Source organism: Colletotrichum tamarilloi (genome assembly GCF_030869305.1).
Source record: "Colletotrichum tamarilloi strain Tom-12 chromosome Unknown Scaffold_26.1, whole genome shotgun sequence".
NCBI lineage: Eukaryota > Fungi > Ascomycota > Sordariomycetes > Glomerellales > Glomerellaceae > Colletotrichum > Colletotrichum tamarilloi.
In genome coordinates this window covers 51,351-78,453 of record NW_026849409.1, presented here as the reverse complement: position 1 = coordinate 78,453, position 27,103 = coordinate 51,351, and the positions used below count along the sequence as shown (strand labels likewise).

Here is a 27,103-nt window from a genome sequence, read left to right as displayed (position 1 = left end):
TATTCAGTGATTATTCAGAGCTATCAACATGGGGAAGCTGATCACCATCTTTTCTGGGGCCTTTCTGGCCATAGGCGGTAAGTTGCCTTAGCTTTGACTTCTATTGTCTGTCATGTCTTGACACTCCACTCAGGATTCCTCTTTGGCTACGACAGTGGTATCATTTCCTCCACACTGGCCCAGGAGCACTTTATCGAATATTTCGGCGGTTCGATATCCGACTCGGAGGCCGGTGGCATCGTTTCCTCCTTCACGGGAGGAGCGATTATCGGGTGTCTTGTCGTATCATTTCTTGCAGATGCCCTCGGACGACGGTTGACAGTATTCACCGGTTCCGTTACAGCCATTTTCGGATGCGCCCTTCAAGCTGGGGCGACGACTATCCCCATGCTTATCGCCGGACGTCTCATCGCAGGCCTCGCCGTCGGAATCCTTAGCGCTGTGACACCCATGTACTGCTCGGAGATCGCTCAGGCCGACATCAGAGGAGCGTTATCTGGGCTGCTGCAATGGATGCTGAGCTGGGGCTTCTTTGTCGCCCAATGGCTCGGATACGGCTGCTCACACGTCGACAGCCACTTCCAGTGGCGATTCCCGCTCGCTTTTCAGGTAGCCCCCGCGTTCTTGATGGCTGTCGGCATCTGGTTCCTCTCAGAGTCTCCCCGATGGCTTATCGAAAAGGAGCGGTATGAGGAGGCCCGGCTGGTGTTGAAGAGGTTGCACGGAAATGGAGACAATGATGATTTCCTCGAAGCCGAGTACCAAGAGATCCACGACACCATCATCGCGGACCGTTCTGTCAATGCAGTTCATTGGAAAGCTTTGTTCACACGACCGTCGTGGCGTCGTCGGCTTCTGCTAGGGTGTGGTGTTCAGGCGTTCGGCCAACTCAGCGGTGTGAACGTCATCAACTACTACGGACCTCGGATCTACGAATCTCTTGGAATCGACAACCAGACCTCGTTGATGATTATTGGAATCAGCGGCTCTCTTTCAATTGTGTGGTGCAGTATTGGACTGTGGGCTCTCGAGCGGATCGGGCGCGTGAAACCTCTCATTTTCAGCGCTGTCGGCTGCGGTCTGGCCTTGGTCGTCAACGCCGTACTGTCCAAGTATCTGCCAACGGAGAACGGTAACCAGCTCAGGGCAATGGTTGCCATGAACTTCGTATTCTCGTTCTTTTTCACCATGACTGGAATCATCTCTTGGGTCTACCCTGCGGAGATTTTCCCAATCGAGATCCGCGCAAAGGGCAATGCCATCGCTACATTGATGAACTGGTCATTGAACTTGGTTTTCGCCCAGGTGTCGCCTCTCGCATTTACTTCGGTAGGGTTTCGATACTTCTTTGCCTTTTTCGTCTTTAATCTCTGTGCCGCTTTGAGCTATGGATTATTCTATCCCGAAACCGCTGGTCGGACACTTGAGCAGATGGACGTACTCTTTGGTGTAAGTTGTCCAAGAATTCTTTTTGTACTTCATTTCGAACGGGCGCGGGCTAACTGGAGTAGGACGCGACCGTTGCTCCTGCTGGGAAAGAGTCGGGACCCACATCTTGGCATGGAGAAGGGCGAGAGGACGTGTCGGAGACCAAGCCAGAGAAATAGCGGTCAGAAGCTTCCGCCAATATTGGGTATGGAAATGATCGGTCGGTTGTTGAAAGCTCAATCAAAGACGTGACTGGATAGGTGGATGGTGATGAAGTTTTGCTTCAAGCGATTCACATACCCATTCCAGTTGGTGGCCGCGGATTATATGTTGACGAACACCCCCTGTAACTGTCGAGCGACTTGCATCCCAGCCTGTGAGTTTTTGCGATCAAGCTCTGTCATATACCACAAGGGACAGCGTCTGGGTTATCGCAAGCGGCTAAGCGTGGCTAATGAAAACACGAAACCAAACAGGACGCCATAGAATCAATCAGTCAGGTTAGGTGGGAGGACTTTGGATCGCGTAATTACACAGCAATGATATCCTCGCCCAAAGTAACATACACATCCACCCAACTGACGTTGTCGGCGTTCCTATCCTGCGCCTCCGCCATCTTCTCCCAGATAAGCTGGATCAAGGCCCATTGCTTATCGATATTGGCAAGATTGTATTGCTTGACTTGTTCCCACCATTCCATGCATGAGGGCCGTTTCGAAGGTTTTGCTTCGCATGAAGCAATAAACATGGGCCACGTAATGGGCGCCATCCTGTTCGACGACACGAGTTCAGGACGAAGTTTGAAGTCTTCCATGGCGCGCATGTGTTCCAGTACAAGATCTACTTCCTCGACAAGATCAACAGCAGTAAAACATTGAATCCGCCGATAGTAGTATATGAGAGCGGCATGATACCAAGCACATGTATGGTGGTTCAGTACCTCTCTCATCAGATCGTCGCCTGCCGGAGCCAAGGCTAGTTCGCCATCTGCGGAGCTCCACGAGAGCAGCCGTTCCCCTAGCGCTTCGCAGGCTTCAAGGAGATCCTCTGGAGGGTGCTTTTGTTCCTGGCCGCGGTACCAAGCCAATTGCTCCGCATATCGACATGTGTCTTGGATAGCTGCTGCAATGGCTGGTGAGATGCCATACATGTACTCATAGCAGGATGCAGACTCTATCGCAAGATCCTTGGAGGGCTTGTCTTCGGTCTCGGAAGCGGTCCATAGTGTTGAAGAGTTCCGAAAGGATGTTGTTCGAGCCATGAGACCTAGAAAGGCAGCGATTTCATGGAGCTGTCGTGTAGCTGCACCAAGGACTGTCCACCGGCTGCGAGACCTCCGCAATTCCTTGGTTGCCCCGAGGTGCACAACGTAATCATCGCCAGCTCCGGAGATGACCTATCGGGCATCAGTGTCATTGAATTGTGCGAAACAACACGGAAGGGATTTGTGTCTAAGACTTACTCCAATGGTAATGAGTGACAGCACAGCCATTAGTATCAGCCTGTAAAGAGGTCTTGGTGCGTGGGATGCAACGGAAGATCTCAAGAGGCAAATAGCATGGTATCTATGATGGGCACCCATCTGCTTGTACTTATCGGAAGCTTTGTTGCAGTTCCATCGGTGGAAGGCAGCTGAAGCTATTATTGAATGGTAGAGCGCTGTCTGAACCACATCAATAGCTTCCGTCCCTCCTGATGCGTGCGACTTGGCTCCTTCGAGTGCGGAAGGAAAGTAAAGTTCACGGTAAGGGTTGTTGGTATGGACAATAGGCTGCAGAAGGTCTGCGACATGCAGCCCGTAATGATGTATCAAGAGGTCAACTTCATTGTCGTGTGAAAAGGTGAATCGAACATGCTGCAGCAACGGAAGACATTCCAAGGGATGCCCCACAAGATTTGTAGCGGCGGCAGCGTCTCCAGTTGGACTGTGAGGGTTGCTGGACCGTGGTGAGGAGGACGTTGTAGAAGCGGTAGTTTCAGATACGCTCTCCTCCAAAGGGTCTTGGTTCAAGGGAACGGGGGACTCATCAGAGTACGCAGGGAGCGGACTCTCTTGTTGGCTCTCCAGCACCACTGAGAGGACCCGAGGGGGTACTAGTGACACATTTGCGTGCTCAGGTTCTCTGACGAGACCCGGGAAGGTAGAGAAGGGGCCTTGTGCAGACGCAACACCTAGGGCGACATCATTGTCGAGGTCCAGGAGGAAACGCTTGATTTGCCCCATGTGATATCGATGACTATTACCACGATCTGATGGGTTGTCAGCCAACAGGCCCCCTAGACGGTGCCCTTCCAAAATAGGGTAAGGTCAATCAAGTACCATTTCCAATTCTTCTTCGGCCTTGGCCGCTGTGTTTAGAGGGCGTCTCGGGCTCCACAACGGGTTCTGTCATCCACTTGAGCTTGATGTCGTAGCCACCGCATACGCTGCCTCTCAGTTCGCAGTTCTGGCATCCTGACGGTCGCTCATCGCACCGAATCTTTCGTGCTTTGCAAGTCCAGCAACTGAGCCGGTGGTGAGCACAGGCGTATTTCGCAACAGCGAGGACTTGGGCACTTCAAACATACCCCGTAAATGTGATGGATCGCCGTTTCGGTACGGAGTGCATAGCGGACGGTCACTTTTGGCAGCAATTCGCTTTTGTTCAGCAGCGTGTCAAAGGTTGGGCATTGGAACTCGCACGGGACAATGGATGCAGGTGTTGTCGTCGGCGACCTATTAGTTGCCTTACTAATCCATACCTAGCCCGCCTAAGGCATTTGAACCTGCGTCAGATTGATTTACAAAATTTCCAGCTAATTGCCTCCCTACCCTGATTGATTAGGTCGGCACCACGGAATCTAAGGTACCACGTAATGATAGATGTGGGATGGATGGTGGTCTCGGTGGAAAAAGCTATACTAGAGCTAGGTACGTGCGCCTACCTATTTGGATACTAGGCCGGCTCGGACCTACCTGCCTTACACGACAGACTCGCAACATATCTGGAAAGCGGGGCAAACTTTTCCTATCATACCATGTGGCATGCAGGGTTGTGGCTTGTCCCTGACCGATCGCCTAGCTCTATGTAGTAAACTTAGCCTGAGCAGGGGCAGGGGGTGTGGGAAAAGCTGACGTAATAACCCAACTTCTGGGGACAACCATTTGAGCAACTTCAACCACTGCAAGACGCCTGTGTTACGGTCAAATGGGGCTAGAACACTACACACGGCCCAGCCGACCCTGAACTGCTCAGAGAACGTTACACTGACGTGCTAATTTGCGACGTAAACAAAAGGACACCCGCGAGCCTTCGACGTCTGATTCTCACAGGCCAAGCATCAACTTCGACAGGCTGTGAAATGTCTATTGTTTCCCGGGATAACGCCCTCGGCAGCTTTCTCTCACTACCTATGATATCTCACAATTCGTCCTTTTCATTGCCATGAATCGGTGTGTTAAACTGCTTCGTCCATGACTCGGTTCTTAGCGGCTTCTCCAATCCTCGCTCTTCCATACCCTTCAATACCACGGTGGAGAGCATTTCGTAGATGACTTGTGCTGCTGCAAGTGCTGTTTCTTCGCCTCTACCGTCGAAGGCGGGACTAACCTCAACAACCTCCGCGCCAACGATATTGAGCCCCCCCACGCCTCGAATGATCTGAAGCAGCTCCCTGGTGGTCCAACCCCCAGGCTCTGGTGTCCCCGTGCCCGGGGCGAGGCCGGGGTCGATGACGTCGATATCAACTGACATGTAGACGGGTATCTCGGTACCCATTCGCTTCATTATACCGTCAATGATCCCTTGCGCGCCGACTAAGTCTATGTCATCTGCCTCGATCCTCATGAAACCCTGCCGCGAGTCGTCTTCGTAGTCACTGAAATCATCCCCAGCTAGCCTGCTGCGAAGACCACAGTGAACCGAGCTTCCATTGCGGATCAGCCCCTCGAAACTGGCAATCCAGAACATAGTACCGTGAGTGAAATCGGACTGGGGGGCCTCCTGGCCTGTCGTCCAGGTGCTGGGGTATTTGTTCGGATGCAGAGTGTCCATGTGAGCGTCAAAGTGAAGCACCGCGATAGGCTCCTGGTATGCTTTGCGCAGCGCCCGCAAGGCGGGGAGAGCTACGCTGTGGTCGCCGCCCAGAGTGAGGAGGACGGGCTTCTTGTCCGGATTCGTCGCGGGTCGCGAAAGCAGCTCATGGTAACCGAGCGTCATCTGGTGTAGCGCCAGCTTGTTGTCGAACGGGGTGATTGGGATGTCGCCGCAGTCGAGGACCTTTGCCCAGGAGCTGTATGGGTTGATACCGGCGCGGTGATTGAAGCCCCGGAAGGACGTCTGGCGCGCCGACGCGGCGCGAATTGCTCTTGGACCAAATCTGGCACCGGGGCGGTAGCTCACGGCCGTATCGAAAGGCGCGCCAATGATGCCCACATCAAAGAGCTCGTCTGGGTTGGTCAAGCATTTGACATGTTGCAAATGGGCAAACGTGGAAATGCCGGAAAACGGCCACTGCCGGCAGGTAAGTTAGTTAGCCATCTGCGCCTTTTTGTCATGGAATGGCGCGCCAAGGTCTCGTACATCTGTGTCCCATTTCTCATGCAACTTTTTCAATCTCTCAACGTCGGTGTCCGAAGATGTATCGGCGCGTCGCTCGTGTGCCTGGGCATGCCCATTGAACAGTAGCAGGACAAGCAGTATGGCTCTGAACAATCGCATGATTGCCATTCGATGTATCGCTCCAATCCACTAGGATTGGCTTGAATGATAGGTGAACAAGAGAGAGAAGAGAACTAGATCGCTGGCGGAAGAAGAGCTGGTGAGAGTTAGGAGTGGGCAAGGCCGGCTTTTTCAAGTCCTGCTGGAAGACGATGTATCCACCGGGTCTCCGTAGCTAGATGTAGGCAGCGTGTTGAATCTGGGACTACTAAGGTGGTTCAATTAAAGATCTATACATCTATCATTCTCACTTTGATCCACTGAGGCCTTCAACACGTTGATTGGGTTATATGGAGTCGAAGGGCTCCGGAAATGAGGAGAAGTATCGGATTACTACAGCTACCCTTCTCTCTCTCCAAGGACGGAAGAAGAGGTATGAGCAACCTTACTTTGCGCTGGAGTTGCTGTGGTACTATTCTAATCGTCGTTGCTTGGTTCCATGAGCATATGTACACAAGCCGGCTATCCGTTCACACATGTGTGGTCCTACTCAGAGCTCATGTCGTTCTGGAATATTTACGCAAGAGGTCCTGGAAGTACAACCATCCGATGCAAGACTATCTCAGGTTTGTGATGATGTCCGTTTCTTCCAACTATTGATATTCTATGGCCACTTTTACCTAGTCGCCGCTGCTCTCAAGAGCTGTGGTTAGAGCCTTTCCGCCTTTTCGCAAATATTATGGTATTCCTAACGGAAAGACCAATGGCCCAGAACCATTCGACACAATGAGAAGATTAAAGACCAGCCAGTCGGATTGAGAACACCGAGCAGCCTATAGCCTCGTATCTTGCAGACGGAAATCTTCCAAAGCCTGTGCTGCACCACGCTCTCCGCTCTGGAGTGCCCCTTCCATATATCCCCGCCATTCCTCAGCCAGCTCGGTTCCGATGAAGTAAATTGCACCAAACTTCTCCTGAATCATCTCGCCATCGAGACTTGAGCCTATGACCCCGGGTGGGGTTGCGGCCACTGGGCAGCCCCAGCCGGCCCAGCGGTCCTCCACCCACTCGGAGGTGATGGTATCTAAGAGCTCCGTCTCGACTGCGGCGTGTCCTACGCCAAATAGGGAGCCCAGCTGCTTGAGCACAGTCTTTCGACGATCCTCGTCGCTCAGGCATGCCCACTTTCGCCCAGGAGCGGACGTAATGAAGCACGTCAGCGCGTAGTTGCCGGCATGGTCAACTGAAGTATCGCGACAGTGGTTCAAAGGACCTCGGAAGCTCTGTGCCAAACCACACGAGCCTCGTCGTCGCCAAAAGGGGCTCTTGAACAAGCAGATGTACTTCAGGTAGAAACCATATCTCGAAGCCGTGACATACATGTGTTTCAGCGGCGGTAGCGGTGGGCTGTATTTGATGTTCTTGTACGACGGCCCGGGGATACTGACAATGACTTTTTGCGCCTTGAAGACCTGGCCTCGGGTCGCCGTGACAGTACAAAGTTTCGACGAGTTTTGAGTCACCGTGTTGACCGCGGTGTTGAGATGAATGGTTCCGGTAGGTAGCATCTTGGAGATTCCAATGGCGATGGCCTGCGTACCCTCCTCCAGGCGGAGATATTGGGCGCCGTGTTTGCCGTCGTACCTCAAATTGATGATACCCAGCCCACCAAGAGCGATCTCCAGAAAGGAGAGCGCCGAGACCTCGTTGGGATCCTGGCCGAGCGTGCCGCGGCACCAAAGCCTGGCGGTGTTCAGGGCGCGAGTCCCGGCCCCGGCATCGCGACAGAATTGCTCGAATGTGATGCCATCGAGCCGGGCGCGCTCTGGTTGACGGTATGATGCTGGGTCCAAGGACGCCGCCTCTACAACATCTCGAATTGCGGTGATGTTGTCAACTTCTGACGCTGAGAACTGCGGGCCGTCAGACGGCGGAGCTCAGGCTCCGGCGGGACAAAGAAAGGCAAGGAGGCATGTATGTACGTACGTTGGGCATGGCGCCAAAAGGGAAGAAATGGCACGTCCCGTCTTCGTCTTCGCTTGCCACCAGTCCCTGGTTCGCTTGCAAGACGGGCGTTAGGCCGAACTCTTGGCAGTAGTTCCAAACACGCGCCTGGTTGCTATCATTGAGCCATGCAGCACCCATCTCCTGCACGCCCTTCCCATCCGACCGCTGCACAGATCTTGTCTTGCCCCCGACGCAGTTCCGAGCCTCGAGAACGGCAATAGTTCGACCGCCTTTCTGTAGGTCTACGGCGGCCTGGAGGCCGCTGAGACCAGCTCCTATGATGATAACATCCAGAACATCTGACATTGCGATTGACACAACCTTCGTATTGCTGTAGATGAGACAGGGTAGTGCGATCGAGCCACCATATACATGAACAAAGTTCAGCCAGGCCGGAGGAGTGACTTCCGAGCCGCCTGAGGGTTTCTGGTCAGAGAGAAAAGATATGTAGAAGACACCGGCCCGAAACTAGGATGCCATGTAATGCAGGGTGGAATGGGTGGCTGGCAGGGAGCTTGGCAATTTGGCAAGTCTCTCCGAACGCACTTGTCCACTCTTCTCGTTACGGCCCAGGTCTTGTAAAAGTTTGAAGATAGACTTTTGAAGAAGGCAATACAGTCCGAGGGCAATTTTACTTATCCTCCGGCCTAACGGAGACTGATGATAAGCGTGTGAAGACATTTCTACCTCGCATTCTGCGGCATCTCTTGCCCACAACAGTGCTTTTGATACCAAGAGTAGGATCGACCTTGGAGCCCTCTTCTCTTTCACATATCCACACTTGACTATCAATCGAGCCGTTTGACCCAGACCCTTGTTGCCATGCCCTACACACTGAGCAACAGGCGTGTCCTCGTCACTGGTGGCAGCCGAGGGCTGGGGGCGCGCATATGCCAACAGTTTGCACGAGAAGGCGCTCATGTGATGGTCAACTACGTTTCCAACGAGAATAGAGCTCGCCAGGTCGTGGACAAGGTGCAGAGTTTTGGAGTGAAGGCATTCATGGTTCAGGGAGTATTCTTCCCCCCCTTATTTCGAAAATCCTGCCCCGTATTAACCCAATTCATGCATAGGACGCGGGAAATGCCGACCACAATGCTCGCATCGTCAAGGAAACGGTGGAGAAGCTAGGCGGGCTGGATATCATTGTGGCTAACGCCGGATGGACGAGGCTCAGCGACTTTGGCGATCTGAACGCATTGAGCTTGGAAGAGTGGAACAAGGTCTTCTATTCTATCGTCGAATCTTGTGGTCTTTCACGAAGCATCTTCACTGACAGGGTACTAGTGTTACGCAACCAATGCTCTTTGTCACCTACAGCTCATGCAGGCCGCCGGCCCTATTTTTAACGCCAATTCAGAAGGTGGCGTGTATTTAATTACATCTTCCATAGCGGTAAGCCAAGCCTTATGCCAGCCCCCGTCGCGGTAATCTCCTATCTTCTTGCTTGGCCATTGGCTTACTTGCTTGCCCGTTCTCATCTCAGGGTTCCACGCAGAGCGGAAGTAGCATGGCGTATGCGGTCAGCAAAGCAGCGGGCCTGCATCTGATGAAATGCATCGCCGCGACGCAAGGTCCCAAACTGCGGATGAATGCCATCTTACCCGGTCAGCTCTTGACAGAATGGGTACGCATGCCCTTGAAAGGCTTTCCTGGTGCGTCTCTGGTTTCTAACCTGTTTCTTCAGGGCTTGCAATTTACGGAAGAGCAAATTGCTCAGGAGCAAAACGACTCTGTTTTGAAACACGAGGTTTGCCTTTCTTCCATCAGTATATGTTCGGACACGAGGTCTTACACACTGTGACAGACGTACCTAAGCGATTGCGCTGATGTGTACATTTGGGTTGCGAAGAACACCTCTATGACTGGTCAAGAGATAACCGTAGATGCTGGTCTTACTCTCTCATGGAGTTCTGCTATTTGACCTTGACAGGCTGGGGGGAGTTGGGGCAGAGGTTTCAGGTAGTGATCACTAGCATAACTCAATACCAAGGCAAACAAATCTCCGGTCATTGAGAATTTCCTTAACAAGCACAAATGACTATGTGCTGTAGATGAGCCGAGCTGTCCATTCCATAATACCTCAAAACCACTCGGTGTATCATTTCATGCATAGAGTTACACAATGGAGCTTTCCATGATGCCTTGTAGGCATAACCTAAGCGCATGCGTAAGGCTTCTCACTGCGACAATAGAAATACTGTAGAGACTGTCTGTTCTCTCACAGGTGCTTTTGTATTGGCGCCGCTGTAATCGTGCCAATCGCAATTTGTTTACGTAGTCTGTAAATTGGCCCTTTGTAATTGCCTCAAAAGCCACCTCCCATCAAGCGAGCGTCTCTGGAATCCTGACTGATATTCATTGGGCTAGGAGCACGTCGCCGGAGAGTCCTGCCTCTGAGAACCACCTCGCTATGAATTGCCTTACTGATGTAAAAGTAGTGGAGCACCAGTGTAAACTAAGGTACGCGGGGCTGCGCTGAAATGGCGCCCGCATGAGCAAGCAAAATGCCGCTCGATATACTGTAGACTTCAACAGGCATCACAAATTTCGCCGCAGTAGGAACCGTCGCTCCATGCCTTCGGAGGCGCTTGCCATTCTCGATCCACCGATCAGATCCCCATTGACAAGCCCGACAGGGGCTCTTGGGGATGTCTACTTCACAGAGGAAATAAAGTATTTTATTCAACTAATACGCACACTAATTGTTTTCTTGAGAAAGCCCCATTTGCGAAGTTGTGAATCTTTTAAATCCATCTTTCAACCATGGGTTACAACGACTGGGATAACGATAACGAGCCGGCCGTGGACCGTGACCACGACTGGCGTGCAGTACCGGGCGATTTCGACACGATACCTGTGATCGATGTTGCCGGTATTAGAAGTGATGATTTCGATGAGAGACGCAAGATTGCTGCCCAGATTAGGGACGCTTGCGTGCGAGTCGGGTTTTTCTACATTCAAAACCATGGCATTAACGACGATGTTATTCAAGGCGTGTTCAAGGCGGCAGAGACTTTCTTTGCGCTGCCATTTGAGCAGAAAATGGAAGTATTCATCGATAATAGTCCAAATTTCCGGGGCTACACTCCCATCGGGGGTTCGGGGAAGCCTGGAGCGGACGGACGAGGAAGTGAGTCTGGCCTCCCACCCCTCTGCGTCCCATCAGCATGTCGATAGGTGACCTACCATTAGTGTCTGCATTGGCTCACTTGTGTGCATGAAGATCTGAACGAGGCGTTCGAATGGGGCCATGATTCGAAGCTGAACGATGATCCCAACGATGCTTGCGACGACCCGTATATGAAGGGCCGCAACCGATGGCCACGGGAGCCCGCTGACTTCGAGGACCAGCTATCTACTTACTATCGAGAATTGCGGGCCTTTTGCCGTCTGTTGGCCAGGTCTGTCGCGCTGTCACTAGGTCTAGACGAGGACTATTTTTCCTCCTGCACATCTCACCCCGGTTGCGCCAGCGTCCTGGCCCATTACCCGCCTCAAGAACGAGGCGCCGCGGCCCGTGGTCTGGATGCCCATACCGATTCTGAATGTCAGCTCACACGCCCTCCTACATAAAGTTGTTGGAGAAGATGCGCTGACGATTGTGACATTAGTCTTCACGATTCTTGCACCAGGACCCGTCCGCGCTCTGGAGGTCGTGAATAAAGCCGGGGAGTGGATATCAGCTCCGCCTAAGCCTGGAACCTTCATAGTCAACGTCGGTGACCAGCTTCAAGCCTTCACCAACGACCTCTACATCTCGACTCGTCACCGAGTCATGAACTACACTGGACAACAGCGATACGCCATCCCCTTCTTTTTCTCAACAAACTTTGAGACCGTCATCAAACCAATCCCGGAACTGCTTACCGGAGACCAGGTAGCCAGAAACCGGCAGGTCTCGGCTGGACAGGTGAGCTAAGCTTATCTTTATGTTTAATCGTCCTGGAAATGACGGCATATGCTTCTGGCTTTGTCATTTTCGCCATCATATGAGCGAACTGCCCCAAGTATTCTGACTGTGTGGTTATTTACTTATTCTCAATCTCAGATGTATAAGGAAAACATGACCTCTCTCCACCGAATCGCGTCAGCGGTCCCAGACTTCGCCAAGTATCGTAAGGAGGAGGCATCCACGGTATAGATGAGCAGAAATGCTTTCACAGTGGCGGGTGGTTCTCTGTATGCCTCACTTGGACGTTGGAGCCAGTCTTGGCTGGGCACATACCATTCAGCGGGGTCGAATATATAAAGTACAACTATGGAAGCTTTTGTGACCTCGAATTCCATGCTTTTCGGAAAGGCGAGGTTCTTTGCCTTGTTCATCTGACTACCCTCGTGCTGCTTGGTGAAAATTGTTCTTCAGGACGATCAGTGGTCGATTTACACGAGGACCCCAGCAGAGCTTCCCATGCTAAGCCCACAATGACTGCACACTTCATGATTCATGCCCTCTTCAGGCAATAATGAATTCAAAATCAGCGGAATAGTTTGTATAGTATCATGGCGCGTTCGGACTGGTAATTCTGATCATGATGCCATGGAACCCTTATCTGACGATGACGTGTCAACAGGGGCAAGCGCTGCGGCGCCGCAACATAGCCGGGTTGTTTCTTTACCGAAATGCTACCTGAACCAAGCATGATCTGCAGGCCTTCGTCATACTACCAGAGTCAGCCCGAGATCAATCGGATCTTCCATAAGGACCCAAACCTAGGTCGGTGTATATACTAAGCTTCGTGCTCGGTGGCGGGACCGCTGCCCAACATTCAAAGGCACGTTGCACAAGGACCGCTGGCGACGAGACTCGCAGTGTCGTTTCACCTTTCTCAAATTCCGCTTCCAAAGGACGATTGAGCAACCCAACCCCTTTCATACAGGGACTGCGTGGTGTAGAGCGTAAAGGCCGGGTTCCGCCAAAGGATTTCTTGCGATCGAAGAAGAAACCCCCCATTTCTAGCCACGCTACCTAATAAGTCAAACTACCCACTTTTGGCCCACCCTAATTTCCTTCCCAGCCACTAATTAAAAACCCTACTTACGATTTTTAATTTAATATGATAATTATAAAAATCGTCTAAATAAATTCCTTTTTTATATACTTATTAATTTATAGCTAATAATATTATATATTAAAAATAAGGTTTAATAAGCTCTTAAAATTATTAAAAACGGTCTCTTTTTTAAAAGAGCTTTAATTATATTTAAAGTTCTTAAGTTAATACTTTAAAATATAAAAAAGGTTACTAAATAAGAATAAGGGTATTTATAAACCTTTAAAAACTTTTTTTATAATAAAAAGACTAGTATTACGACCTAATATATATAACTAAGACTAGGGCCCGCCCCATAGGCTTATAGCGGCTATAGTATATTATATGTATAAAAATATAAAAATATAAAATAACTTTTCTAAAATAAAAGAACTATAAATAAGTTATATATAAACAAGAAATTATAATAATATAATAAGGTAATTATTATAATTATTCTAAATAAAAACTTATTAATATTTACTAAGTAATTACTTAATAAATAAGAGTAATTATTAATAAAGGATATATTTATAATCGGACTTATATATAATATAAACTTAAGCTAGGCTTAAAAATAGATTTTTTATAGCTTTTTTAATAATTAACTTAGTATTAAATTTTATAATTACTTTTAACTATTTTTACTAAGAACCTTTTTTAATAAAATTATAATTAATTACTAAAACCTTACTTATTTTATAACTTATAAATATAGCTTTAGGGAAGCTATTTATAACTATAATACTATTTACTTAGTACTTATAGCCTTAACTTTTACTAATATTTTTACTATAACTAGCTAGCTATAATAACTAGCTAGCTTAGTAAGTTTAAATTTAGTATACCCTAAGCATTATATTAACTTATTAATAAGTTAAAGAATTTATTAAATAACTTTTAATATTTTAAGGGGATGCTAAACTATTTAAAAAAAGATAGATTAACGCTTTTATTAAAAAGAATTTATTAATAAGGGTTTAAAGAAGTTATTTAATATAGTAGTTTTTTTCTAATTTTATAAGTACAAAAGATCGACCTTAACGGGATTACGCTTTTAAGGGAAATTATATAATATAATATACTTTTTAATTAGATAATATGCGTAATATACCCTAAGTACGCGCTTAATATAATATAATAATTTTAATATAAAAACCGTTATATAATTCGGGATGAGTAAGCTACTTTTTATATAATAGCACTAGTTAGAAAGGTTAATAATAGAAGTTAGTTATAATAATTAGCTATAATAATCGGCTATAATAATTAAAAGCGGCCCTTAACTATAGAGGTTTTAAACTTTAATAATAATATAGAGGTTTTTTTAAAAAAAAAAAAGGGCTAAATAAGCTAATATTTATTACTCTTTAGAGCTTATAAAAATTCTTTTTATTTTTATTATTTTTAATATTATTTAAAGCTACTCTCTATTTAAACTAAATAAATTTACTAAATAAGTTTATTAAATAAATTTACTAAATAAACTTATTAATATATAAACTATTACCTTAATAAGAATTTATTTTAAAAATACTTATTAATAAGTTTACTTCTCTTAAGCTAAGCGCCTTTTTTAATTAGCTCGATATTATAGCTATTATAACTAATATAAATACGTTTAAAAAATAGTAAAGTACTTTTTAATAATATAGAATTTAGCTAAGTAATAGTACGAATACTATAGATAGCCGGGTTAATATAGATATTAAAATTTAATATATTAATATTAACTTAAAAATTATACTTTATAAAGTTAAAAATCCCTTTAATACGGGCTATATTATAAATATAAAAAAATATATAAGGGGCCCCTTAACTTTTAATAAAAAGGAGTATATAATATAGGATTTAGCTATTTATATAAGCTAATATTAAGAAGTCTTATATACGTTAGAGTAAATATAGCTCGCTCTCTAAATAAGTAAGAGAAGGTTAGGAGCTATTAATAAAAAGAAAATAATAGTTAAGTTAGTTAACTACTATTTTAATTAATAATTAAGTATAGAGCGTAATATACTTAGTTTTTTTTAATACGTAATATACAGTACGGCCTTAGCGGATTACTCTATTGGGGGGGAAGTTATTTAATAAATTTACGCTATATTAATAAAACTATTATTAATATAATTAAATTATAACTAATTTAGATTATTTAATATATTAAAGATTAATGATATTAAATAAGTTAATAAGTATAACATAAATAAGACTAATATAATAAAAAGTAAGGGAGTTAATAAGCTAGTTTTAAATATAATAAAGGCTATAGTAATATAAAAAAAAAGCTTAGTTTACGTACTTAAGTAATAATTATTAAGTATATTTTTATTAATAATAAATTTATTAAATTAGTAATTATTTATAAAAAAAAGTTAGTATAATAATAGTAGTTTTTATTTTATTTTAGGAATTAATATACGGGCGTCGTAAATTAATATACGGGCGTTATTCTTATACGGGCATTACTATTTTACTTTTTAATTAGTTTAAAAAAATAGTACCTCTTTATAAAAGCGGTAAGGGTAATTATATTAATATAGCTATTTTTATTATCCTTTCTAACCTAAGCTTTAATTTAAGATTTTTAAAAATAAGAATATTATTATAACTTACGTACTTATTTAGAACTATTATATTACCTATTTAAAATTTATAAATCTTAAATAAGCTAGTAATCTAAGCTTTTATAAATCTTAAATAAATAAGGCTTCTTTTTATTATATACTTAAAATATATAAAAAGTAAATTATAGTAACGTCTACTTAACTACCTCTTTTAACGTAATTATAATAATTTATTATTATTATAAACTACTTTTTACTAACTCCGTTTTTTTTAAATACTAAGCTATATTAGCTATTTACTTATATAATTCCCTATTATCCTCCCCTTATTAAAACGCTAAACTAGCTCTTTATTTATTATTAAAATAAGCTTAATATTTAGCTTTAACTTAGCTAACTTATCTCTTTTATAAACTTAACTAATATTAACTTATTTTTATTTTTAAATAAGCGGCCTTACTTTTTATTATTAGCGCCTTAATTATTATAAATAATACGGGCTTAATTAGCTAACTAGCTTTTTTTAAATAAGACTAGTTATAATAAAATAAGCTATATTATATTCTTTAGTTTATTATAAAAGGATATAATAATCTTAGGGTTAAGGATCTAATAATATAAATCTAAAAAAAACGTCTCTTAAAAACGCTACTAAGAGTATACTTCCTATTTATTAAAAGTAGCTAAATCTAATATTTTAAAATAAATCTTATAATAATATAAAATACTTAATTTAATTAAAATAGTATAGTTTAAATTATAAGATCCGAAGGGGTCTAGGAATAGCCTTTTACTAAATAGTATTACTTTTTTTATAAGCTAGCTTTATATCCTAATTAAAATAAAATACTTTAAAAAAAGTATTATTTAAAATTTATTTAAGTATTTAAAACGAGTACTTATATATTCCTAATTTATAAGTACCTCGTTTTTTATATAAGCTTAGTAAAAGCATAGCTCTTAATTACTAATTATATCTTATATAACATTAATAAGTTAATATAAGTAACTAAGACTATTTAAAAAATAACCCTTAATATTATTATTACTTAACTTAATACTAAAAGTAACGTAAGTATTAAAGTTTTAGTATTTTTAAATAAAATAACGGGCTTATTATATTTTTAAAAATAAGTATATTACGTAGAGGTATTAGAAAATTAGGCGTTAGTTATTAAACTTTTTATAAAACTTAGTCTAAGCTTTCTTAAAAATATATATAGTTTTAATAAAAATAATAAGCTTTTATATTATAAAAACCCTATAATATATATAAGGGGGGGGCTTATTAATAAGTATATTAATATAAGCCTTATCCTTATTACTTAGTATAGCTATTATTTATATTAATAACTAATATCCCTCGTTATTAAACCTACTATTATTATTATTATAGCTACGGTCCTTAACTTATTTTTACTTAGCCCTAAGTATAACGTTAGAGTTAATATAGTAAATATAGAGTTATTACTAAACGTCCAGGAACTATTTATTTAGTATAGCTTTTATTTACTTATTATAGTTTATAATAATAATAATAAGGTAACGGACTAAGTATTAATTTATAAATTAATAAATACTTACTAAGAGAAACTAAAAACCCTTTAGTTTCTTATTATTAATAAAGCCGAACGTAGCGTTATAAATAGATTTAAAGTAGGTTTACTTAGTAGCTTAGAAAAGAGAGAGCTTAAAATAATTAGTATTATAAGTATTATTAAAACTAATTACTTTAAGGAATCGCTTTTATATTTAGAAATAGTAAGGAAAGGTTTAGATAAAGTTAATAAAATAGTTTAGCTTATTATTTACTTATTTTATTACGTATAGGATATTTTACTTATTAAATAGCTTAATTAACGCTATAATTAGTAAGTATTTAGCTAGTTTCTCTTAGTTTATACGAGCCTTAATATTATAAATATCTCGCTAAGTAAATAAGGACTTTAAGAACTATTCTTAAATAATAATATACATATCGTAAGCCCGAATCCTAACTCATTAACTTATAGTTTTAATAATATCCTTAATTATTTTAATAAGTTTATAATATAAAAGGTGCGTAAAGGCTTTAAAACTAGGGCTATAATTATATTAATTATACTAGGGGTCTAAATAATAACGTAATAACTACTTATCCTTTTTTTAAGCTTTAATAATAACTTATTATTTATAATTATATTTACGAAACTTATATTATTAAATATTAGTACTTTTTATAAGCTTAGGCTTATTAAACTAATTATATTAAAAAGTATATTAAATAATTCGGCCTCGAGCTTTATACCTATTCTACTTTATAATACTAAATTTATTAGCTTTTATAAAGTTATTAACTTAGTTAAAAAGAGTATTATAAGTTTATTTTAAATCGCTAGGAATTAATAAGTTTAGGATTTAAGTTATAAAAAAAGAAAAAGATCGGTTATTTAGAATATAATAAGAGGTTATAATTTAAAAAAACGCTTTGCTTTAAATAGAGGATAGTTATAAGGGTAAATAAAGTAATAAGTTAACTTAAGGACCCTATATTTATTATTATTAACGGATATATTTTTATTATTAAAGTAGTCCTGTTATTAACTATTAATTAGTTTTAATAACCTATTTGATAAACTAAAGAGTATTACTAAACTACTTTATTATAAAATAAGAAAGTTATTAAAACTATTCGTTAGGGGGAGAGGAGTTATACTCTAAAAAAAGTTATAAGAGGGTAATCCGCTAGGTTTTTATTATTCTTTTAGGGAAATAGTAAATAAAATATAATATAAGTTCTATATTAAAGTAATCGTTTATAAAAAGTTACGTATTTTATAATATACTAACTAGGAGCTTAGTAATAAGGTCGTACTACTTTTTAAAATTACTAATTCCATAAAATTAATTAACGCTAGGGTAGCTATTTTTTAAAAAAAGAAATAATAATAGTTAGTTAAATAATAATAAGAGGCCGTAATTAATTAATAGTCGCTCTTATAAAAAAAGAAGTCTCTTAATAGGGGTATTATTTTAAAATTAGCCCTAGGGAACGTCTCTAACTTTAATTATAAAAGCTATTATAAGTAAATATTATAAATTAAATTTCGAAGCTTAATAATATAACCTAAGCGTAAAAAGAGTAAAAGAATAAAGGCTTAGGATACTTTATAAGTATTTAGCAGAATTTAACTATATTAATAATATTTTTTTAAACTAATTAAAAAGTAGAATAGCGATGCTTATATAAGAGCGACGCCCGTATATTAATTTATAACGCCCGTATATTAATTCCCTTTATTTTAACTCTTATAATAATTAAAAAATTATAATAATAAATAATAATTAAATAATTAACGAGACTACTTTTTATTACTTAAAAGAAGTATTTTTATTATAAACTAAGACCCCCCTTATTAAGGGGCTTAATAAGCTAAACTAGCCTCGATTATTAATATTAAATAAATATTAGAGTTATATAATAATAGAATTTATATAAAAGTATTATAAAAATAACGTCTATTTATTATTCTTATTATTATTAAAAACGTATAGGGTATAGAGGACTCTCGCGGTACGGTGCTTTAAAAGAACCCTAAATCCTTATAAAAGTAATATAAGATACCTCCTTTAATTAGGTTAATACGGCCTTAATTAACGGAGTTATAACCGAGGGAAGAGGATAGTATTAGCTAAATTAAAAAAGTAGACTTTTTAATTATTTTATATTATTATATTTAAAAATAAATTATTAAAAAGGCTCTAGTTTAATTTTAAAAAGTATATATATAATTAAACCAAAAATCTGCGCTACTAAACTCGCTATTTCTAATTAGGGCCCTTTTTTTTATATCTTATTTTAATTAGCCCTCTCGTAGATCCCTATGCTTAATTAGCTTTAGAAAAGAACTACTAGGACTAATCGCCCCACCCTATTTTATTATATACTTTTTATATTTTCTAGCTATTCAATATAACTATTTTTAAGCTTATTAAATCTTATTATAAAAAAAAGCTTAGTAAAGAGGATATAATAAATAATCTTACTATTATTAAAAAGTAGTACTTCTTAAGCTATTATTAGCTTACTTATTTAGTTAATTTAATATTATTAAATATATAAAGTAAGTAAAAAGTAACTAAACTATAGTTACTTAATATAGCTAAGTTACTTTTTAATTTAATAATTTTATTTATATAAGTTATATTATTTAAAAAGGGTATAAAAGCTAAGTAAATAATTAATAATATTAATAAACTACTTAACTAAATATTAATAACCTTTATTATTAACTAATTAATTTTTAAAAAAACTAACTAGCTTAATAACTATTTAAAACTATTTATAAAACTTAGTTTAAATAATATTACTTAATAATTACTATTTAAAAAAATAAAAAAAGTATTTAATAAATAAGCTTATTACTTAGTTATGTTTTAATATTAAATTTAATTTTTTAAAAATAAAAATTAAGTATATAAAGCTTAAAAAAAAGAGTACGTTAATAAACTTAAATACTAAGTTTATAATTATTTAAGATTTATAAAAAGCTTAAGAGGACTTTAATAATTATTTAATTAGTTTTAATTAACTTATAAAGGTCGAATTATTTAATAATAATTTTAATTATATTATTATAGTAGTAAAAGGTAGTTAATTAATTAATTATAGTTAATATTAATGTTTTGAGACTATGTTATTAGGGTGGGCCAAAAGGGGGGGTGGGCTAAAAGTGGGTGGTTTGACTTACCTGATGCGGTTTCTCAGTCGCACTCACGCCTTCCAAATCCTGGCCGATCACAGGGGCTAGACATTCCTCGACAGAAGATGCCGTGGCATTCGACGAGGAAATTTCAAACCAAGGGAGTAGGTAAGTACGGGGTCGCATATCGAGTTCAGAATAGGCTAGGGTGAATGGAAACGATCGGAGGCGTCCCGCCTGATCGAAAACGCGTATCCCCATAATGATAATAAACAGACAGGAATATGCCAATAGGCAGACGAAGAAGAAGATTCACACTGCAGTTTACGGTTCATAGTTTTTATTTCTCCCTGTCCAAGCCTTGGCTGTCATTCAAGATTCAAGCTTCGACGCCAAACTGCAGAGCTCGCCCACGCTCCCCTGAGACTTGATTTGACTTCGACAACCCGCACAAACTACACGAGGGGTGCCCTATGGTTCTGCAATGATTACAGGGCTCTTATAAAGGCTATGTCACTAAGTTCCACTTGAAGTGGTGAATTTTCTTCTCAGATTAGCTTGCTCAATTTCATCCCTTTTTTCCAGACAGCGGTGCAACTGGGCTTTTCCCTCACCTCTGCCGGAACTTTCTTTTGTTCGGTTCTTTTCTTTGGCAAAGTTATGGAGATACCTTGCTACTTACCATGGCAGCGCTGTCATGCCAGCTTTTACTAGTCCGTTTAGCACTTGCTTCAAGATGTGTCAGGTGTATGTTCCCTGGCCTCGAGCCAGAAGGCCGAGTGAGCAGCTAGTAGACTGACCGACTAGCATAATGATATGTCGAGAATTATTGGTTAGAGAGCAGAAAGAAACTTTTCCTACTGGCTAGTGACGAATTCTTAAGGTTAAGATGAGTTTACTTACTGAAACCCGGCGCGGCACCTGAAGAGTAGAGCAAGAACCTTGAATTTATAGCTGCCTAGATCCCGAAGCGCCTCCTTCTCGCCTTGACCTACTTTGAGTCTAAATTAGCAAGGGTGGATCTTGTGTACTTTCTCAGGTATGAGCTGCACGAGTCGGCGGCATTCGTATTCATGTTCAGCGGGCTCAAACCATTAGCGGCATGCCCCACGCGCCTGAGATGGTGTTGGAGCAGGATAACGTTAAGATTGTGTAGAGCGATGTTACGTGTCTTGACCTGGGCACGTTATGTGCGCGATGGGTGAGAAAGAAGGTTCAGCTAGGAGCTGGCTTTTGGCTTGAGTGATTTGACAGGTGACGAGCAACGTCATGCGGTAAGGCAATTGTTGGAAGAAGTACGATCGCTTCATCATTGTGAATGCGAGTATCAGGGGTCTAGCACTGTCCTACTGGAGTGACAGCCGCTGGTTAGACTCATTTGGTCTGAAATTTTCCGCCATGACAGATGTAGTTTTGGGTGTGATCTTGACTTTTACCTCGCGCTTCTTCAGCAGCAGTGCTACGACTTCTATCCCACTACCTTGATCCCCCGCTGCATTTACGATTGTGTCTTCATCTAACATGCCCCTCTAGTTCCATCAGATTTTGGAGCATGTCGCTTCACTCTTGATCTGATGATACCTGTACTGCTGTGCCGCAGTTCCAACAGCGTGCGTTAACATCTACGGTCTCATTCACTCGTATAGTGATAATGGGAGCCAAGCTGAGGTGACCCGTTAAGCTTAAGTCCATCCAAGTATCGTTGACTTTGTATTCCCCCCAAAAGTCTTTTCTACATCTTTACCTAATTTAATGGAACACAGCAAAGGCTGTGTACATCTGCTAGAAACGCTTCCATTGCTTCACCATCCTGCGAGTTATGGTGTGCTAACCGCTGCGTCACGCTGAATGGCCACGCCGTTTGGTTCGGTTATACGGAAGGCTGGCTTTGTGGGCCTTTTGTTTTCCGGCGTCTTTCTCTACTCATATGATTCATCCTCAGAATAGCTCACCAATTCGTCTCTACCAGATAAATCAGCCAAACATACGAATCCACAGCACATCACACTTCCGAGCCTTCAATATGCCGCTAAACCCCACTTCGCCGCCTCCGTCGAAGGTGAGATATTTTGTACGGATAATTACGGCAGGGCTATCAACAGGCCAACTGCAATGGAAATCAGCAGACGTACCAAAGCATCTTTGGTACCAGCCCCCTTGGCATCATGTCACCCACGGCAAACTCAATATGCTCCATCTCCCTTTTTCTTTCCCCTGCATCGGTAGGGTTTTTATCCCCGTACTATACTCCACCAGCAACACCATGATTTGACCTTCTCGCTTCTGGGCCCATAGCTCACGAGTCCCTGCGAGTTGAGCAGCTCCCTCCTTCTTAGATAAAAGCTTCAGAGTTAAAGTAATTTGTATCAACTTCATTAAAGCTGATGCTACGGCTCCTACTCTCGGCGATAACACCCGAGAAGGAATCATGATTGCGTTGGTCCATACGGATTGGGAAATCTGGCCGCAGCAGAGAGTTCCAGGCTGGTCTATTTTTTCCTCTCTCTCAAATGGGAGGATCCTGAATATATTGGTCTAGTGCGCTAGAACGGGGGCGCTGCCAGCTATGGCGAGTAGGAAACTTGACATCGGGATTTTTGATTACATTCAGATATTGTCTCTCTTTCTTCGACTTGGCTCACTAGATAATCCCCCATGTTTGGTGGATCAATTGTGCTCTGGGCTCTATGCCCCTTAATTTATCGGACTCTGTCCGATTATCACTGTTTGAATTCATTGAAATACGATGGAGATTCACGATGGATTGCCCAAGTGTTCTCGGGGTCATGATCCCAATCCTTCATTTTTGGTGTCAACTTTAGCTTCGACCGAAATTCGCGCCGGCGTGACCGCATCCTTCCTTTATTGACTTCATCCAGTGTTTCTCTTCTATTTCCCCTACCGCTATCATGCGTTTCTCGGCATCTGTCATCCTTGCCACCGCTGTCGCTAGCACGACCTCTGCTCAGAAAGTTGTCGGCACGGCTTACGGCTTTGCCACTGGCGTCACTGGAGGTGGTAGCGCCTCCGCTGCTACCCCATCCTCTGCTGAAGAGTTGGCTGAATGGCTTTCCGATAACACCGCCCGCACCATCGTCATCGACAAGGAGTACGACTTTACCGGTAAGTCGGCTTCAGGAGCTGGGTGCGACCGTAAGAGCTGCAGCTCCGCGAAAGGTGGACAATTGTTTCTTGGAGACCTGTCTTGCGGAACTAGCGACAACGTCGTCGCTACTATCACCTACGACGTTGCTGGTACCGAGCCTCTAGTTGTCGGAAGTAACAAGAGCATCATCGGCTCCAACGGCAAGGGAGTTCTCATTGGTAAGGGACTCCGCATTCAGAAGAACGCCAAGAACGTCATCATCCAGGGTATCACTATCACCAACCTTAATCCTGGTGTTGTTTGGGGAGGTGATGCCATCGATCTTCAGGTAAGGCACCAGCAGATTTCTCAAAATGTTCTATGTTAGTTGCTAACAGTTTGGTAGGGAGGCAATGATGGTGTCTGGATCGATCACAACAAGATCTCTCTCATCGGCCGCCAGTTCATCGTCAGCCACTACGACGGCTCCCGCGCTACTATCTCCAATAATGAGTTCGACGGTATCACCACTACCTCTGCCTCCTGCAACGGCAACCACTACTGGACCATGATGCTCAATGGTAACGGCGACCAAATGACCCTCGATCGCAACTACTTCCACGACGTGTCCGGCCGGTCTCCTAAGCTCGGCGAGAAGGGAACTTTCCAAGCGACCAATAATCTGTTTTCTGACATGAAGGGCCACGCTTTTGAACTCTACTCTGGCACCGTTTCCCTTATCGAGGGTAATGCTTTTGAGTCTGTTGATACTCCCTACGACGGCGAGTTGTACTCTAACAGCTTTAACGTCCCTGACGCCTCTTCCGCCAGCTCTTGTATCTCCTCTATCGGCCGTGCGTGCCAGGTCAACAGCCTTGATTCCTCCTGCGGTACATGGAAGTCTCTCAAGGAGACCACTGCTCTGTCTACCTTCTCTAAGCTCAAGGATTATCTCGTCAAACCAGTTGCTGCCACCGGCGTTTCCACGCTGGTCAAGGGCAGTGCCGGACCTGCCAACGTCGGCTCCTCCACAGCTGTCGCTGAAAAAGCCTCCACTGAGACTGAGACTGCGACCAAGAGCAACGCTGCTGCGGCTACCCTTGCTGCCTCCGAGACTATTACCAAAGAGACCGCCACTGAGGAGCCCGCCGCCGCGGAGTCCAGTTTGTCGACTGTTACTGCTCAGGCTTGGAGCCAGTGCGGCGGCAGCGGCTGGCGTGGTGCCACCACTTGCGCCGCCGGAACTTCCTGCGTCATCCAGAATGAGTGGTACTCTCAATGTGTTAGCTCCGCCGCCAGACGTAGCTTGAAGTCTCTCCGTCGTATTTAATTCAGCGCATTAGATATGCAGCCTAAATATTCTGTTAAGCCACTTGGTCTTTTGTAGATAGGAACGAAAATTGTACATCATGTTGATCGCCATCCTCTATTCAGTGATCGGTTCGGTCACGAACATGCATCAAATTGCCTAACCTAACTCGTTTCACGTTGCCGATAACTCGTCACTTCGCTCTGCCCCATCGACTACCTATTATTGTAAGGCCAAGCACCATTTGTATGTTTTGCAGGCTTGTCATGAGAAACGCGGAGACTCACTCAGACTACCTTAGCAGAAGTCTGGCCATCTCCGCACGAGCCCACCGGCAGCAGGGCGTGAACTTTGAAGATCTCGTTGGATGAATCAACAGGAACAGAGCTTGACAGTCTGCCGGGCTTTCATTGACCAGCATGCGGTTGCACGCAGTTGAGGAGGTAGGCCAGCGAACACAGCTCTAGCATTTCAGCAACAAAGCTGATTACATGACGAAAGTGAGCTAATAGGAGACGTTTTGATCCTTCCCCGTGCCGTCGTAGCCCACCGAAGCAACGTATTGCTCCCTGCCGATCGCTGCCATGGCGGCTTCGTTCGTGGTTGTTGTGACCACGCTTTTGCCCGCATTCCTAGAGCGCCAACCCGTTGGTGACTCGGACGAGTGTTTGAAAGCTAGCAAGTACACTTCTCGAGGAGCGGTGTGGCAATCGCTAGATCCACGCAGGAATATGTAGCAGAGCGTGGCTTAGGAGCCGCTGTTGGGCGTCGCTCATTACCGCCTCGGAACCTAGATGCTTCTGGCTCTCTGCTGACAGCCACGCTGAACACTACTTGAACGTGGTCTTCCTTCCCGTGTCAAAAGGTCAGACATTTGGTGCAGACAATGGACGGCTTGAGCAGATCATTGTCTTAGGGTACCTTACTCAGAGCGTGTCACCTGAAGCAGCGCCAACTACAAGCGCGCAACGTGGACCGGCTAGGACCGCACTTGCCAACTCGCACGATAGAGCAAATAGTCAGGGATAGCACAAGTTTTCGGAGCCCTCAGTTCCGAACTGTGTCAATTATGCGGGGTTCAAGGCATACTGTTCGCCTACCTTGCAACTTGTTTCGCCCAGCTGCAGGCCATGTCCGGTCACTGCAGAGTTGTCTGCAGCGTATCGCCCGAGAGCCACAGAAAAGGACTGGTATTTACCCACACACACGAGATGTGACTTTTTGCCGTGCCCCCTAGATGCAGCGCAGCTACGGCGCCTAAGCTCCGTGCAAGCATTGGCAGGTGCTAACACCCCTGAATTCATGACAGATATCCTTTGAGCCTTTGACCCTGACATTTTCAAACTGTGTGCTATTTACCGAGAATACTGATAATGCCGTAATTTGGTTCAGATTAAAGTGAGGCCCCTCGACGGGTGTAAATCCGAAAACTTATGTGCCTATGGCACCATCGAAGCAGTAAGAACCTGGTATCTTCTCACATAGTGCAAAGCTTGCAGAAAAGTCATCTCATGCGAGCGAGGGGGTACATGTCTAAATTTCCTCTAAATGACTTGTGGATATCTTAACGTCAACCCTTCTTGAGAGAACAAGATGCCTTGCCAACGGATTTCGCGATGACCGCCACGAAAACTGATTTGATAGTCCGATGAATCTATTTGGGGCATCCCGTTCCGAAGCCAGTGATAGTATCACAGCAATCAGCATCCTAATGAATCCAGTAAGCGATGTCGCTAGTGAAAGATAGTTGTATGTATGTGCTTACACAAGTTGCGGAGACGGGCGTATTGGTGCCCTGCTTCATGACATTGCTGCAGTAATTTGCCTTGTCCTTGCTACACCAGATTTCGTTGTTCCGATTCTGATTCTGGCAGAATTCGTTGCCCTTGCCCCAGCAACAGTTTTCCTTTTTGCCTTTGACGTCGCACTGTCATTCGGGAGCTGCCGTTCTACCAATTGGATAGTAATGGGACACATACAGTAGCAGCAAGAGTAGTTTGGATAGCCATGGCCGAAAGAATAGCGCTGATGGCGATGGAATACTGCATTTTGAATGATGAAGAGTCTTTTGCAATTTGTTGCCGCTGTAATGGTAGATAAGGGAAGTGGTGAAGCTTGAGTCTCAAAGGTTCGAATGGGTGAGGTATGAGCAAAGGAAGGCTTACAAGAATGAGCGATTGCCGCCACCTTTTATAATGGTCATTCGTAACAATCTAGAGGAGGCACAGCACAAATTTCCAATTCAGTAACGAAAGAAAGGTTTCCGAGTCATTAGAACCTTGGCATCGACTCCTGAAACCTTGTCCATCCGTATAGGACGTTAGATGACTCGACGAGCTAGAAATATTCTCC

At 42.9% G+C, this 27,103-nt stretch overlaps 8 protein-coding genes across 8 annotated transcripts; 4 read left to right on the top strand and 4 right to left on the bottom strand.

Annotated features, from left to right (window-relative positions):
- Nucleotides 1-28: 28 nt before the first annotated feature.
- On the top strand, nt 29-1,607 carry CTAM01_07883 (uncharacterized protein; the record flags this gene model as incomplete). Its single annotated transcript, XM_060523904.1, has 3 exons — nt 29-77; nt 134-1,449; nt 1,512-1,607. The coding sequence occupies 3 exons, from the start codon at nt 29-31 to the stop codon at nt 1,605-1,607; spliced, it is 1,461 nt and encodes a 486-aa protein (XP_060381359.1).
- Nucleotides 1,608-1,957: 350 nt separating this feature from the next.
- Nucleotides 1,958-4,037, bottom strand: CTAM01_07882 (uncharacterized protein; the record flags this gene model as incomplete). Its single annotated transcript, XM_060523903.1, has 4 exons — nt 1,958-2,824; nt 2,891-3,678; nt 3,749-3,933; nt 3,997-4,037. 4 exons carry the CDS (start codon nt 4,035-4,037, stop codon nt 1,958-1,960), a joined length of 1,881 nt encoding a protein of 626 aa, XP_060381358.1.
- A 792-nt stretch (nt 4,038-4,829) lies between these two features.
- On the bottom strand, nt 4,830-6,128 carry CTAM01_07881 (arginase; the record flags this gene model as incomplete). Its single annotated transcript, XM_060523902.1, has 2 exons — nt 4,830-5,921; nt 5,991-6,128. 2 exons carry the CDS (start codon nt 6,126-6,128, stop codon nt 4,830-4,832), a joined length of 1,230 nt encoding a protein of 409 aa, XP_060381357.1.
- Nucleotides 6,129-6,901: 773 nt separating this feature from the next.
- Nucleotides 6,902-8,381, bottom strand: CTAM01_07880 (flavin containing amine oxidoreductase; the record flags this gene model as incomplete). The annotated part of the gene is made up of 2 exons (XM_060523901.1): nt 6,902-7,981; nt 8,055-8,381. 2 exons carry the CDS (start codon nt 8,379-8,381, stop codon nt 6,902-6,904), a joined length of 1,407 nt encoding a protein of 468 aa, XP_060381356.1.
- Nucleotides 8,382-8,897: 516 nt separating this feature from the next.
- CTAM01_07879 (uncharacterized protein) lies at nt 8,898-9,879 on the top strand (the record flags this gene model as incomplete). The annotated part of the gene is made up of 3 exons (XM_060523900.1): nt 8,898-9,089; nt 9,149-9,355; nt 9,562-9,879. 3 exons carry the CDS (start codon nt 8,898-8,900, stop codon nt 9,877-9,879), a joined length of 717 nt encoding a protein of 238 aa, XP_060381355.1.
- A 962-nt stretch (nt 9,880-10,841) lies between these two features.
- CTAM01_07878 (2OG-Fe(II)oxygenase superfamily protein) lies at nt 10,842-12,219 on the top strand (the record flags this gene model as incomplete). Its single annotated transcript, XM_060523899.1, has 4 exons — nt 10,842-11,208; nt 11,302-11,625; nt 11,690-11,988; nt 12,127-12,219. The coding sequence occupies 4 exons, from the start codon at nt 10,842-10,844 to the stop codon at nt 12,217-12,219; spliced, it is 1,083 nt and encodes a 360-aa protein (XP_060381354.1).
- Nucleotides 12,220-23,266: 11,047 nt separating this feature from the next.
- On the top strand, nt 23,267-24,772 carry CTAM01_07877 (pectin lyase; the record flags this gene model as incomplete). The annotated part of the gene is made up of 2 exons (XM_060523898.1): nt 23,267-23,791; nt 23,849-24,772. The coding sequence occupies 2 exons, from the start codon at nt 23,267-23,269 to the stop codon at nt 24,770-24,772; spliced, it is 1,449 nt and encodes a 482-aa protein (XP_060381353.1).
- Nucleotides 24,773-26,405: 1,633 nt separating this feature from the next.
- Nucleotides 26,406-26,799, bottom strand: CTAM01_07876 (uncharacterized protein; the record flags this gene model as incomplete). Its single annotated transcript, XM_060523897.1, has 3 exons — nt 26,406-26,459; nt 26,517-26,678; nt 26,731-26,799. 3 exons carry the CDS (start codon nt 26,797-26,799, stop codon nt 26,406-26,408), a joined length of 285 nt encoding a protein of 94 aa, XP_060381352.1.
- Nucleotides 26,800-27,103: the final 304 nt, after the last annotated feature.